Below are 14,099 nucleotides of genomic sequence, written 5' to 3'. Positions count from 1 at the left end.
AGATAGATAGAGAGATAGGAGATAGATAGATAGATAGATAGATAGATAGAAGATAGATACAGTAGATAGATAGATAGATAGATAGGAGATAGATAGATAGATAGATAGATAGGAGATAGATAGATAGATAGATAGATAGATAGATAGATAGGAGATAGATAGATAGATAGATAGATAGATAGATAGATAGATAGGAAGTAGATAGATAGATAGATAGATAGATAGATAGATAGAAGATAGATACAGTAGATAGATAGATAGATAGATAGATAGATAGATAGATAGATAGAAGATAGATAGATGATAGATAGATAGATAGATAGATAGATAGATAGATAGATATGAGATAGATAGATAGATAGATAGATAGATAGATAGATAGATAGGAGATAGATATGAGATAGATAGATAGATAGATAGATAGATAGATAGATAGGAGATAGATAGATAGATAGATAGATAGATAGATAGATAGATAGGAGATAGATAGATAGATAGATAGATAGATAGATAGATAGGAGATAGATAGATAGATAGATAGATAGATAGATAGATAGGAGATAGATATGATAGATAGATAGATAGATAGATAGGAGATAGATAGATAGATAGATAGATAGATAGATAGATAGGAGATAGATATGATAGATAGATAGATAGATAGATAGATAGATAGATAGATAGATAGATGATACATAGAAGATAGATAGATAGATAGATAGATAGATAGGAGATAGATAGACAGACAGACAGACAGACAGACAGACAGACAGACAGACAGACAGATAGATAGATAGATAGATAGATAGATAGATAGATAGATCATATAACTACTGATAATACTAGTAATACTAATTTCGGTCCATGACTATGAACTGTTGGATTTCAATATAATTGTACTGAATATTCAGATAAAAGAAACAATACAAAGGATGTAATGCGAGGATTGGCTTTGAGTAAAATAATAAAACCAATATTGTGAATAAAACAGAACAGTAGCCAATATAAACATGTAGTGTGGGAGAATAATCATAGAGGGCAGAAAATATTGTCTCAAGATATAATCTTTTAAACAATGAGAAGGTAAAAAAGACGGAGGTGTGAAGATAGGAAAGTAGAAGAAATGGTAAAATGTGGTTTGTTGGGACGGTGGAGTTGCGGGGGGTTACGGTCTTTATGACACCAATTACAGTACATTAAGTTCAGCAAATGCAAACAATGTATGTGAATAATGGAAGAAATCCAAAGCTGCATATGCATAAATCCAAACAAGTAGAAATACCAAGACTACGTATTTTGTTTGCATAAGCAACGTGTTTCAGTGCTGTAACAATTCTATTGACAATTTCCATACAAAAACCCTAAAAGCCAGGGGTTCTTAATCATAAAGGTTATTTTTTAGCCTCAATAATTGGTAACCTATCCTTGTCCGGTATAAGACTCCCACCAAGCTGCTGGTTGAAGAGGCCTCAGCTTTTGGGTGAGTTTTGCAGCCTCTTCACTACTTACCCAGCACAGCACCATATATTTGTATAGTGGCTGTGCTTGGTATAGCAGCTCAGCCCATTCACTTGAATGGGACTGAGCTATGAGCAAGCCATGTGATGAATGTGATGTCACATGGCCAGTAAAATGAAATTTGCACCATCTGTGTTCAGTATTCCGTTTGGGGAGTCTGCATGGGGACCCCTTCCCAGAACGGAATACCAAACGCATTGACAAGCAGTGAGCAATGAAAGCACAAGGACCCCGTAGACTATAATGGGGTCCGTGTGTTTTCCGCATGGTGACCGTACGAGTCATGCGGACAGGATAGTAGTTCATGATGTACTTTTCTCTCCGTACACGGGTCCCTTTAGAGTCTATGGGGTCCGTGTGCTTTCGTAAGCTCACTGCTTGTCAATGCATTCGGTGTTCCGTTCGGGGGGTACCAATGTGGACTCCCCAAACTGAATACCGAATGCAGATGTGAACCAGGCCTAACATTTAGCTAAAACAGCCTTTGAGGGAGATAACAAGTGGGTGAATAAACGCATGTGGATCGTTTGGTTCAGGAGGATTTCAGCTGGAAGGTACTTAATGCTTTCGGAGGTGATGATAGGAATGAGATGAGATAACAGGGCAGATAAATCAGCACTTAGAACCTTATTCTACTTATTAGAAGGATTTGTATCCTCTGGCTATGAAGAACTTTACTCTGGGAGGTGAGGAAACAAAACTGAGTAAGAGAAATTAAAGTTTAATTGCAGTAAAAGGGATTAACCCTTGTTGTGCTTGAGGACCTAAAGTAGACAACAACAAAAAAGGCAAATACTGTAATATCAGTCTCCACTATGTTATCTAACAGCAAATGATATCAGTCTCCATGTTTTTAACCTTAAAACCACTGGGTTATTAGAATGAGGTCTACGTGATCCATCTTGTAGCTCATGTGGTTGTAAAGATGTACAAAGTGCGATATAATTCAATATTTTTTTTTTATTGAAAGTTAAAAACCTCACTTTATAACAGGTTATGTATCACATAGACAGCCTGTGCGGCTACTATGGGGCCCTTGGAGAACGTGTAGTCAAGGTAAAGGTGGATAAACTTCAACCCAACGCTACATCTTAAACGGGAGGTGGGGGTCTCGGTAGTCAGACCCCTACCAATCTGTGATTTATCCTCTACCCTTTGGATCCCTGGTCGAGATGAGCAAGTAGTATTCGATCGAGTAGGTATTTCATCGAATACTATGGTATTCGAAATACTCGTACTCAGTCGAATAACATGCAGTAAACGTAAAAGGTGTTATGGTATTCGACGGAGTACGAGTATTTCGAATACCATAGTATTCGATGAAATACCTACTCGATCGAGTACTACTCGCTCATCTCTAATCCTTGGTATTACCCCTATAAAAGAGCTCTGGTTTTCTCTGGGTATCAGTAGTCTACTTAGAAGAAATTGGTCTTCACAATGGATCCAGTGTTAGTGTTATCATTTCAAAACAATATTGTTGTAGCGGAAACAAAAATGTATTATTGTGCTACATATAGAATGCTACATCCCGGAGATTACCACCACGGTTCAGATGTTAACTGACTAGAGCAAGTGCTCAAGAGGCCACTCACATCCTTCTTATCTCAGTAAATCTAGGTTTTATAATACCCTTAAGGAAGGTTTTCAGGGAGATATTTTAGCTCCATATAAAATGTGAACACGCCGAAACATCTGGAGCCAGAAAAGACTGAATTTGTAGGTTACGATATCCGTTACCAGACGACTCTATTGATCATAAGTCTTTTGTTATTATACATACATTGAATAAATAGTTTTCAGGGATAAAAGCAAATGTTGCAATCTGTTGCAGCCTTTCTATGGGAAAAGCGGATGATCTGGCGGGGAATACGCTGATGTGGACCTTGTGTGTGTGTGTGTGTGTCCACAGCTTTACCGTCTCAAACTTTCACAGGAAAGTAAATTGAGCTGTAGACATCTTTCATATCAAGCACTCAGTAGAAGAACGTGTTCCAAGTGTAAAGCATTTCCAAATGGGACTCTAAACAGTCTTAAAAAACCGTGCTCATCCAAAACTACACTTTTTGTTTAAACAGGGTATATTTATTTGTATTTCTTGGAGCACAATCTTGCATGTTGCTTGAGGTCTTCATTTATTTTCTTTTAGAAAGTTTACTCAAATTTAAAGGATGTAAAGGTTGCCGGCCTTTCTCTAAGAATATAGTAGTCGACTTTGATACAATTCTTCAGATGTTTAACCTCTTATATGTAGTTGTACCTAACATCTGCTCTACGATTCTAGATTATTTCAGTCTTGTTTCATTATCATGTATAACCTAGCAATTACATGTAGGCACAAATGGAAATATTTTCCAGCTTTTCCAAAGATGCAAATTATTTTATTATGTACTGAAAAAAACCACAAAGGCCTTAAATTCTCAAACTGACAAACGTCTCATAATAAAAAAAAAATTGCTATATTTTTGTACTTTTCTGTCAAATTGGTATTCAGTAGAGATGAGCGAACAGTAAAATGTTTGAGGTTCAATATTCATTTCGAGTAGCCCCTCAATATTCGACTATTCGAATCGAATATCAAACCCTATTATAGTCTATGGGGGGAAAATGCTCGTTTCAGGGGTAGGCAACGTTCGATCAAATTATACTTACCAAGTCCACAAGTGAGGGTCGGGCTGGATCCTCCAAGCAGTCTTCTCCGTGCAGCTTCCCCACGGCATCTTCCGGCTCTGAATTCACTCTGCCAGGCATCGGGCCTGGGCAGAGCCGACTGCGCATGCTCGCACTACAAGCGGACATGCGCAGTCGGCTCTGCCCAGGCCCGATGCCTGGCAGAGTGAATGAAGAGCCGGAAGACGCCGCGGGGAAGCTGCACGGAGAAGACTTCTAAAGGTAGGAGAAGAACCAGCATTGGTTGGCTGACTGTATAGCATTCGGCCAATCAATGCTGGTTCTGCATCGAACTTTTACATTCGAACAGCGAGTGGTACTCAATCGAGTTCGAGTATTTCGAATACCATAATATTCGATCGAATACCTACTCGATCAAGTACTACTCGCTCATCTCTAGTGACAACCAATAAGTTGCGAAGTTAAAATGATGGTAAATTTTTTCTTACTGAAAACAAGGCCCTACATTGCAGAAACACAACATTTTTGGATGTTTTTGGAAACTCAGCAGAAAAAAGCTGTGTTTGATGCTAGGGCCCCATCTTGCAAAAATGCTGCATTATACAGTACCCATAAAGTGGATGGGATTCTGGCTAATAACTTCCACAATTGCAATTTGCAATTTTTTTCTGCAGCATATTTTTTGCTGCGCTTCGCTATGTGGAGCCTTACCTTACCAGTACCAATGAATTTCATTAAACTCACCCAAAGCTGGGAAAAATGCAACATGTTAATTTTAGCTGTGAAATAACAAGCATAGTTCCTATATATGTGATAGGGAAAAAAAGAAGGAAAAACTCAATGAGCCCGGGGTCCCCCGGGACAGAAAAGATGCGATTTGCCCGTGGCGGAAATGCTGCAGGAAAAATTGTGGCATTATTCAGTAACGACAAACTGCAGTGAGGACATGCCAGGATTTCCAAAACCGGAAATCGCAGCAAGTCAATTGTACCTTATGGAAACGCTGGTGGTTTCCCCATAGGTATAATTGTAACAGAAAGTCCGTGGAGGAAAACTCCGCAAACTTTCTGTCTAAAGCGCTGTGTGAAGAATGCTGCGGGACATCCCGAGGGGCCTTAGTCAAAACATGCAGCAGAAAAAGGCAACATTTTTTTGTTGCATTTTTTTTAGCTTCAATTAGCTATCTGGGGATCTGGGACTAAAAGCATCCTTTTGCGATGCAAGATCGCCTTGATCAGCCAGAGTACAGGGCCCATAACAAGCAACATCTCTTGCTCTGGTATACTGTGGCATTAAATGTTGCCACAGTATGGCAACTTTTACTCTCACAGGCCGTTTCCTATGATCTGTAATCTCACATACTGCTCCCTCTGGCCCCTGTCCTTCAAAGACTGTTACCCATGACCCACTCACCGTTGCAAATAGCCAAAGGTATTTTGCAATCCAATCTGATTTATTGGGCTAAAATATTGAGATATTATAAATATTATATTATATTTATTATATTTATTTATTTATTTTATTTATTATATATTTATTTATATATTTATAGTTATTTATATTATATTATAAATATTGAGATATATAAAATTTAGCTCAATGGTTTTACCTCAAGTTGTTTTTTAGAGTAAGTTCTATGAGATGAAGGAGTCTGAGAAGTTCCTACTTGTAGACATGAGACATCTAGAATCTTCACACATGATTTAAAGTGTTTTCATTAACCGTCTGCTTCTCGCAAAGCATTTCACATCACAAAGCCGCAGTTCATCTTTGAAGACCTATTAGTCCCTTAATTTGTGCCACACGCTCGCTGCATTCTTTCTCCTTTGTGTCTGTCTACCGCATACATCATCTGTGTTTAACCACGGTAAAAGTGTCAGACTGGAATTTCTTGATATAATTTCTTAATGTACAGCAGCTTAGGAAACTGAGCTGCAAATGAGTTAAATGGAAAAGTGACATGTAGAGAACCGGTAGTCAGCGTGCTGCCAAATGGGACAAGTGTCAAACATGTAAGTTATAGAAAGTACATGTGTACTATTGTAAACATGTCTGTCCGCGCTTCAATTATGCTTCAGCACATTTTCTTGTAAGAGGTCTTGGTAAGAGACTTACATGTATGTTTGCCGATTGGTTGTGCAGATCAGGTTCACTTATTTGCTTCAACATTCATTTTTGTCTGGAAAGTCTAAGTTTATTTCTATAAAAGTTTCGGGTTACCCGTAGAAATGTTTTATTTTTCACAACTGGCAATATTTTGTGTACTCTAAGTTGATATATATAAAAAAAAAACAAAAAAACTTGGAAGTCTTCAGTAGTTGATACCTTTGTTAATGGCTAATTGATAATGATGACACATTACAAGTTTTCGAAGCTCTTGGCTTCTTCCTCAGGTATAAGGAAGAAGCCAAGAGCTTCGAAACGTCAGCCATTTGTCATCATTATTAGTTAGCCATTAAAAAAGGTATCAACTACTGAAGACTATCAAGTTTTTTGTTTTTTATATTTCATACCCACTGGCTAACACGGTACAAAAACAACATTTTTCCTTATACCAACTCTAAGTTGATAGAACTGGATTCAGGCTGGATTTTCATGCTCCGGTTTTGCTAAATTTGCTTTATTGTGTGGAACTCGTTACAAAAAATGGACTAAAACTACAGATCAGAAACCCATCCATATAGATGTTTTATGAAATGTTATACATTTCCATAGTCCTAGTATTACTTTAAGTATCAGCAACACCCACAATATAAGTTACAGTGATGGCAGGGATATAGATATAGGGTATTCTAGCCTGGCATGCCTAAATCCTCTTTTTATGAACCCATCAATGTGTACAAGAATTGTAAAACATATTTTGGCGTTTTTGGCTACATATTTAATATTAGGTCATAGATTTTGGACAAGTCGTAGTGATAGGGATAAGAAATTGGAGGGATCATTCAGAAATAAATCTTTGGAATGATCCACTGTGTTTAAATATCTGGCAAATTTTATAAAACACTAAATCCACTATTTATGCTTTTCAAGGGATGGCAGATGTAAAGCGAGCATTTGCTTAATTCTCAGAAATATGGCCATGAAGCGTAGCAAAAAAATTCTACTATTGCATCTAAGAACTTCTTGATAGAAATTCTGTAGACCAAAAGCTTACGTTTTTCATGTGAAAAGGCAGAAGTAAGCTTCAAAGATATTGTCTAGGAGTAAAAAATGGCCTATCAATGATCTGTTCTCTATCATGTATTGTGTATGTTCTCTAGTCTATAAGGCACAACTGCCCATCTCTAAACATGGCTGTGCCTAGTACTGTAGCAAAGCCCTATTGGCCTCAATAAGAACTAAAGTCGGGGAGCCACTGGATTGGACTCTAACACTGTAGATCAACACTGTAGGGATTGTAGGGTTATAGGTTGAACTTGATGGACTAATGACTTTATCCAACCTCATCAACTATGTAACTATGTAACATTCTTATAGTAACACCCTATCTCAAGTATATTCCACCAGTTTTACTTCGGAAAAATAATTTCAAAGGGAATTTATAACAATGGTTTATCCCCAATCCACTGTAATGGTTGAAAAAAAAAATAGGGAATACTAAATTTTTCAATAAAATATAGTGGACTCCTAAATGCTTCAGGACATAGACCCTTGGTGGGATGACTGAGGGGAATGCCAATGAGTACCAAGATTAAAAGTGAATTTTTTGTGATATTTTATGCTATAGCATATAGTGAACAGACACTTTGTACCTCTACATGGGTGGTTATAAACCATAGTGACAAATTCCATTGGCTTTTTGTAAGCAGTTTAATGTTATTTTAAGCTGTAGTAAGCTCTTTTAAGTGATCGTCCAATGAATAGTCATTCGGAATCTCTTAAAAAAGAACGGTACATAAAAGCAGACACATATGAGGGTAATTTTAATTATGGAAATTATGGAAATTCATTTCACTTGCATGTATGCTCATATAATATCCACATCTATGACTAGCTTGGCTGGGAAGAAAACAAAACCCTAAAATTTCAACCATTAGAGATAGGAATGGAGATTGACTGGTATGCAAAAAACACTCATTAAATAACTTAAAATATCACCCCAGATTAGAATATAAACAGGAAACTGGAAATCTGGAGATTAGGTTATCTTCAAGTGAGTGGTGATCATGTTGCAGGCCATCTGGCTTGTGGATAGTAGAACAAAACCTATTAGCATCCAAACCCTACTATGGGCCTGTTCTTTATATTTACATTCAGACTGTAAAAGGGGCTGCATGAGATTGGAAAAATGATATGTTAGAATGAATAGTCCCTTTCTCCATTATAGTGTAGTTTCCGCAGGTAACCGTTTCTTAAGTAGACAGGGTCTCCATCTTTCAGGGTCTCCATGTGGACCTGAATGACAGAGATACCGAACACTAGTGCGAACCTAGCATGAGCCTTATAAAATAGTGACCTGAAAACCTTCTAAGTTTTAAAAACTATATTTGTTCCTATATTTCTAGACAGAGGTGGTAAAGAACGTGACATCTAAATGAGCTCTGTATTACGTTACAGCCACTGGAATTTGGAAATTAAATCCAAGTTCAGTCCATGCAGACACCACTGGACGCAGACTCACATTAGCCGCAATTATCCAATAGAAGTGTCACTCTATCTCCGGACACCCTGCAGCTCACCGCTTTTTGCACGGCGCTAAAGCGCGATCATTTTGTAAATACTAAAGACTCCTGCTGCACAAAAGGAGGAGGACTTAACTTTCTGCCCTCATGGAGGCATCTGCAACCAACCTTAAAATCTCTGTTTTAATAGGAATTCCAAGGCTTCATATCTCGATTAGATCTTCCAGCATTTAGTCCTACAAAGTGAACCAATGGTTGATGCTTGAAGCCACAGACTTTCCTTTGGGGATATTTTAAAAGCTGAGAAATGACTCCGTCTTAAAGATGGATTGCATTATTTATTAGATGGCAGCGGACAAGAATTCTTCAGCTTTCCTAAGTAGCATCTAGGTATTCACATGTCAGTGCCAGGTCACAAGCTCTAAACAGTTTGACCCTTGTCGTGATAATGTCTTACTGAATGTCTCTAGAGTAATGTTAAAGGTAATGAGTATGGATTTTAGGGGGGAATAATTGGTGGACAGGTAGTTGGGTGTTTGCACTACAAAGGTGTCTCTTCTTCAGTAGTTCCTTTTATCTCCTCTGATCCTTCATCTGTGATTGCTTCCATCTACACTTTCTCTCTGTTGTTTATCTAAGCCATGGAAAGCTAGTAAAATATAATAGTAAATGGGGGTCAACAACACTATGTAAGATCCCAACACTGAATTCATTACGTTTTCTCATAGGCTGGTTTTATTGAATTTCTTCAAGCAAGTTAAGCCTGAAGATTGATATTTGTAGCATACGGAATAATGCAATACAATAATCAATATACTAAATGTATCACATCTAGATCTGCCCAGAACATAATACATTTTATATCTGTGTCATCTACAAAACCCTTTGTTCCTAAATGGCTTTTTTGACTCCTTGGAATTTTTATTTGCAGGAAACAATGAAATCCATGTCCCATCTGAATAATGAAATTTTCCTTGTGCGGAGATATAATGTAAAATATAGAGATGTCTGGCTGAACTCAAGGCAAAAGGCTAAGTATTGTAATAGTAAGAAGGCAGAAAAAATCCACTAGAAATAAGTATATATTGGTGTATGGATGCAAATAACACAATAACTTATTAACTATATCTATGAATATATATATATATATATATATATATATATATATATATATATATATATATATATACAGCTCACAGCTGCTGTGTCTATAGAATGAATTCGTATTACTAGAAGGGCAACAGATGTAAATGATAATGGGACATGGCCCAGGCACACATGTTTGGGGAACGTTCCTGATCTGTGTCTTGGTTTATCTGATCCCACATAAATATACAGAGGGATATAATTGAATTTGTGTCTGGCTGCAGTCAGTGTTGTCTGTGATTAGAATATGTATACATATAGATAACACTAACATGGGCAGATAAGGAACAGGGGTGGTCAGCAGCATTAGAAACAAAGCCACAAGACCCTTCACACCAGTAGCCCTTCCAAGAGCCAGGCAGTGAATCTATACATAGGGCTGACTGATGAAAATGAACTGAGCTTATTATCAGACATAGGCTTAACACTACAAGATGCACTAAAATATAATTCGTAGCAGATCCCATGGCTTCCTATGGTATGACTTATTGTGGAGTCAGGGTCTCTTTCATGGCTGTTCATGAGTAAGATATTTGCTTGATATATTTTATTAACACTACGCACCCTGATGTATAAAGTCTTGGGGTAATAAGAGGTCCTTGTCATAACTATCTATGAGTAATACAGATATCTGAGGTTATTAGTTTATTGTGTTTGCATTTTACTACAAGGACCTTGGTGCTTGTACAACTATAATGAACATAAGAGATTTTATTCTAGATCATTTGCATATTTGTAATCATTTTTAGCATTGAAACATTCTAAGACATCCAGAACAATAGAGCTTGTGAGACAAGCGTATAATATAATAAATGAGAAACTAAATTATAGGCTGATTTGTTACTTATACAATTACACTCTACAATTATATGATCACATTTGTTGCATTCAAAGTTTTGGAAGTTTACTTACACTGGTCCATAACCTGCTATTAAAGTAACAACAAAGTGTTCACCAATCCAGTAAATGCACAATAGGTTACTGAATATATCGAAAGATTGTCAATTATGAAATGAATCCTGACAGCGATCTGAGGTTCCTCTATACACACCTCATTGAAACACATGGCACCGGAATATATTTCATGCCATAAGAGTCTCAGTATTTATGACTGAACCTATCTTTTTTTTTTTACCAGATCCCAGAGGTTATAAGGCCATTAGAAATGTTAACCTTTTAGGGGGTGAACCTATTGAGACGCTTAACTAGCACAGATACATTTATACTTTCCAGATGTTGCAGACTGATATACCACCCCTAGATACAGGGCGAGTGATCTACCCCGGCTCATCACAGGACAGGATCTAGGGACGCTCACACACCCTCTGGATTGTGGCTTCTTTTATCTTCCAATGCTAATGATGTTTTTGGTTTTCTTTCTCATGGAAAATAATTAGTGTAATTGTTCCAAACCCCCCTCTCAAAAAAACGCATGTGTTTTTACATGAGAAGAGGCCCAGGAACAAGAGAGTGCTGGTTAATAGGGATTGTCAATGCAGGACAAAAGGGACACATGGCAAGGTGATTGTGAAGATTGCAGGTAGCAGATAAGGGGCCCCGAGGATATATATATATATATAGATATATATATATTAAGACGTAAAACATCTTTCAATCTACAGAATATATGATAGCATGTTATGTCTACATGGATCAGCCATGCCACAGATAAATATATGCAGACATACTGGAAGTAGATGTTATCAATGAAACTTGTCTGCTTTATTCCCAACCTAGTACAGACCCATATTGTGAATCTGATCTGTACATAACCCAACGGACATAGATTCAGCACAGAATCCACATCACTGGGTCATTCTGTCCTCGTCTCAGGGCTGTCATCACTTGTTTTTAATTAATCATTAAATAATTGCAAAGTATTCCTGCACCACTGATATTACACCCTTGATCCATAAGACAGGATAATGAATGGGTTTACCCTTTACCCTTCTCAATCAGGAATCATTTTGAGTCAATGAGACAGAAGACATTCCCTGTTTGATTGAAGACTAACCTCAACCGAGCCAAGGAAATAAACGTCTGCTAGGGTACAAGGATGGTGGGTACTGCTCGTATGAAGGCATGCACATGGATCAGGTCCGCACCGTGTGGCACACAATCCAAGCACACAACTTATTACTGATCTGTTCAATCATGGCCTCTTTTAAGTAGAAGCTGCAATGGTCTGGTTGTGAGTTCGGTTTCACAACTTCTAAAATTTGAGTTTAAGACTGCAAAAAACATTGTCTGTATTAAATGCCTTGAGTAGCTTGAAATTGTCTTCAAAATCGAGTTTACATTTTGCTACAGTGATTCTCGAGATACAATTGCTACGATAATATCTGATATTTTACAAAAGATTTTAACATTATCGTATAGAGGAAAAAGTAGCACAGAAACCCCCGTTACCTAAAGAAATGCACATGAAAAACTTGTTTCTAAAAGGAACAGAACAATATACTAGCACATGCATGTCAGAAAACACAACATACGGGACATCTGTGACGACCACATTAAGACATCACTGGCACAGACATACAACTGCAGAAAAGCCACATATTAAGAAACCATGCCAAGTGCTGCCAGCCTGCCAAGAACCACAAACAGCAGCTCGCAGAGCATTACAGATAACACCCAGCACAACTCACCAAGGCTTAGCTACTTAGATATATAAGATAGCTTACTAGTTCATAGAAAACAGAATCAGGCACAATTTGCAAAACTCAACAGATGCCCTTTAAGAAGGATGTAGAGGGATCCAGCGCCTACCTTCAGAGTAGCAGATAATCCCTAGGAGTAGGGTAAGGAGAGCTAGGTGCCTCATGTCCATGCTGCTGCTGCTGCTGTGGCTGCTGTGATAGTAAGGAGATGTGCTCAGTACAAGGGGAAGGCTGAGAATGAGCTGCTCTCACTGTGGAGATGCCTGGAAGTGCAGGGCTGGGGGTGGGGAGAAGCTCACAATGATTTATCACCTCTGGCATGTTATTACATCCTTCCTCTATTAAAATAGTTGGATGTAAATCAGCAAAGCTTTATTTCTCTATAGGTAGGTTATCTGCTAATAGCACAAATTATTTCAGCTGCACAACTCTCTCCAATAGTATTGCCGTATGATTTGTCATATTGATATTATTTCACGGTAGACCGTAGAGCGGTGGCGTTGTGGACCCATGTCATCTGTAACATATTACTTAGAAACGCATTGTGTTGGTGGATCTACTTTCTTGTTACCCAGACTGACTCTCTGTTCTTGGCGTACAGAAGGAATATCAGGAGTACATTCAATGCTGTGGGAAAGAATTAGGATTTCCCTCAGGTCTGGCACTTCTGTCTCAGATACTATAACTACTATTGATACAAGATAGTGCAGTGAATACGTCATACCATGGATGATTTATTTTTCTACGTGTCATGATCAGACTGGTATAGCTAATGCTGTCCATGATGTAATGATCTTCAATGATAAGTCAATTTTATAATGTCATTGATAATTATCCTGATCGATAATATGATGATTGATTCTAAAATCTGATCAGTTGTTTAGAAAACTATCCATTTAGAAAAAAAAAAAATATTTTTATGGCATCCACTTATTGTTTCAGGTTTTTGACATGTACCGTATATACTTGAGTATAAGCCGAATTTTTTAGCACAGTTTTTGTGCTGAAAAAGCCCCCCTCAGCTTATACTCGAGTGAAGCAAAAAAAAAAAAAAACAACAGAATCAGGCACAATTTGCTATTTTTTATTTTATTTATTTATTTTTTGTTTTTTTTGGGGGGGGTCTATGACCAGCCGCAATAGTAATGTATAGAATCTCCCATAAAGTAGTGAAAAAAAAGAAGCTTTTAAAAAATATAATTTAAAAAAAGTAAATAAAAGTTCTAAATCCCTCCTTCCCCTAGAATACATACAAAAGAAAATGACTGTGAAACACAAACACATTAGGTATCCCTGTGTCTGAAAGTCCCCAGTCTACTGAATATAGGGGATCTGCAGTGCTCCTGTTCCATCGGGAAGGGGTTAATAGAAGCACTGCAGATACGCTATATTCAGCCAGACTGAATTCCAAGTGGGGAAAAAAAACTCAGTCCTCAAGCTCAGAGAAGGGGCAGAAACTCCAAACTCCAACCATTTTAATTTTTTAAATTTTCCGCATTCCCCCCCCCCACCGAGGCTT

At 37.6% G+C, this 14,099-nt stretch overlaps 1 protein-coding gene across 1 annotated transcript in view; it reads right to left on the bottom strand.

Moving 5' to 3' along the window:
- The window catches only part of CXCL12 (C-X-C motif chemokine ligand 12), a 64,501-nt gene extending 51,663 nt beyond the window's left edge, over positions 1–12,838 (bottom strand). The window contains exon 1 of the mRNA XM_075257805.1: positions 12,690–12,838. Coding sequence (XP_075113906.1) covers positions 12,690–12,750 — 61 coding nt within the window. The 5' untranslated portion in view covers positions 12,751–12,838. The remainder of the gene's footprint in view (positions 1–12,689) is intronic.
- Positions 12,839–14,099: the final 1,261 nt, after the last annotated feature.

Source organism: Leptodactylus fuscus, chromosome 10 (assembly GCF_031893055.1).
Source record: "Leptodactylus fuscus isolate aLepFus1 chromosome 10, aLepFus1.hap2, whole genome shotgun sequence".
NCBI lineage: Eukaryota > Metazoa > Chordata > Amphibia > Anura > Leptodactylidae > Leptodactylus > Leptodactylus fuscus.
This window is presented reverse-complemented; position numbering and strand designations above follow the sequence as displayed.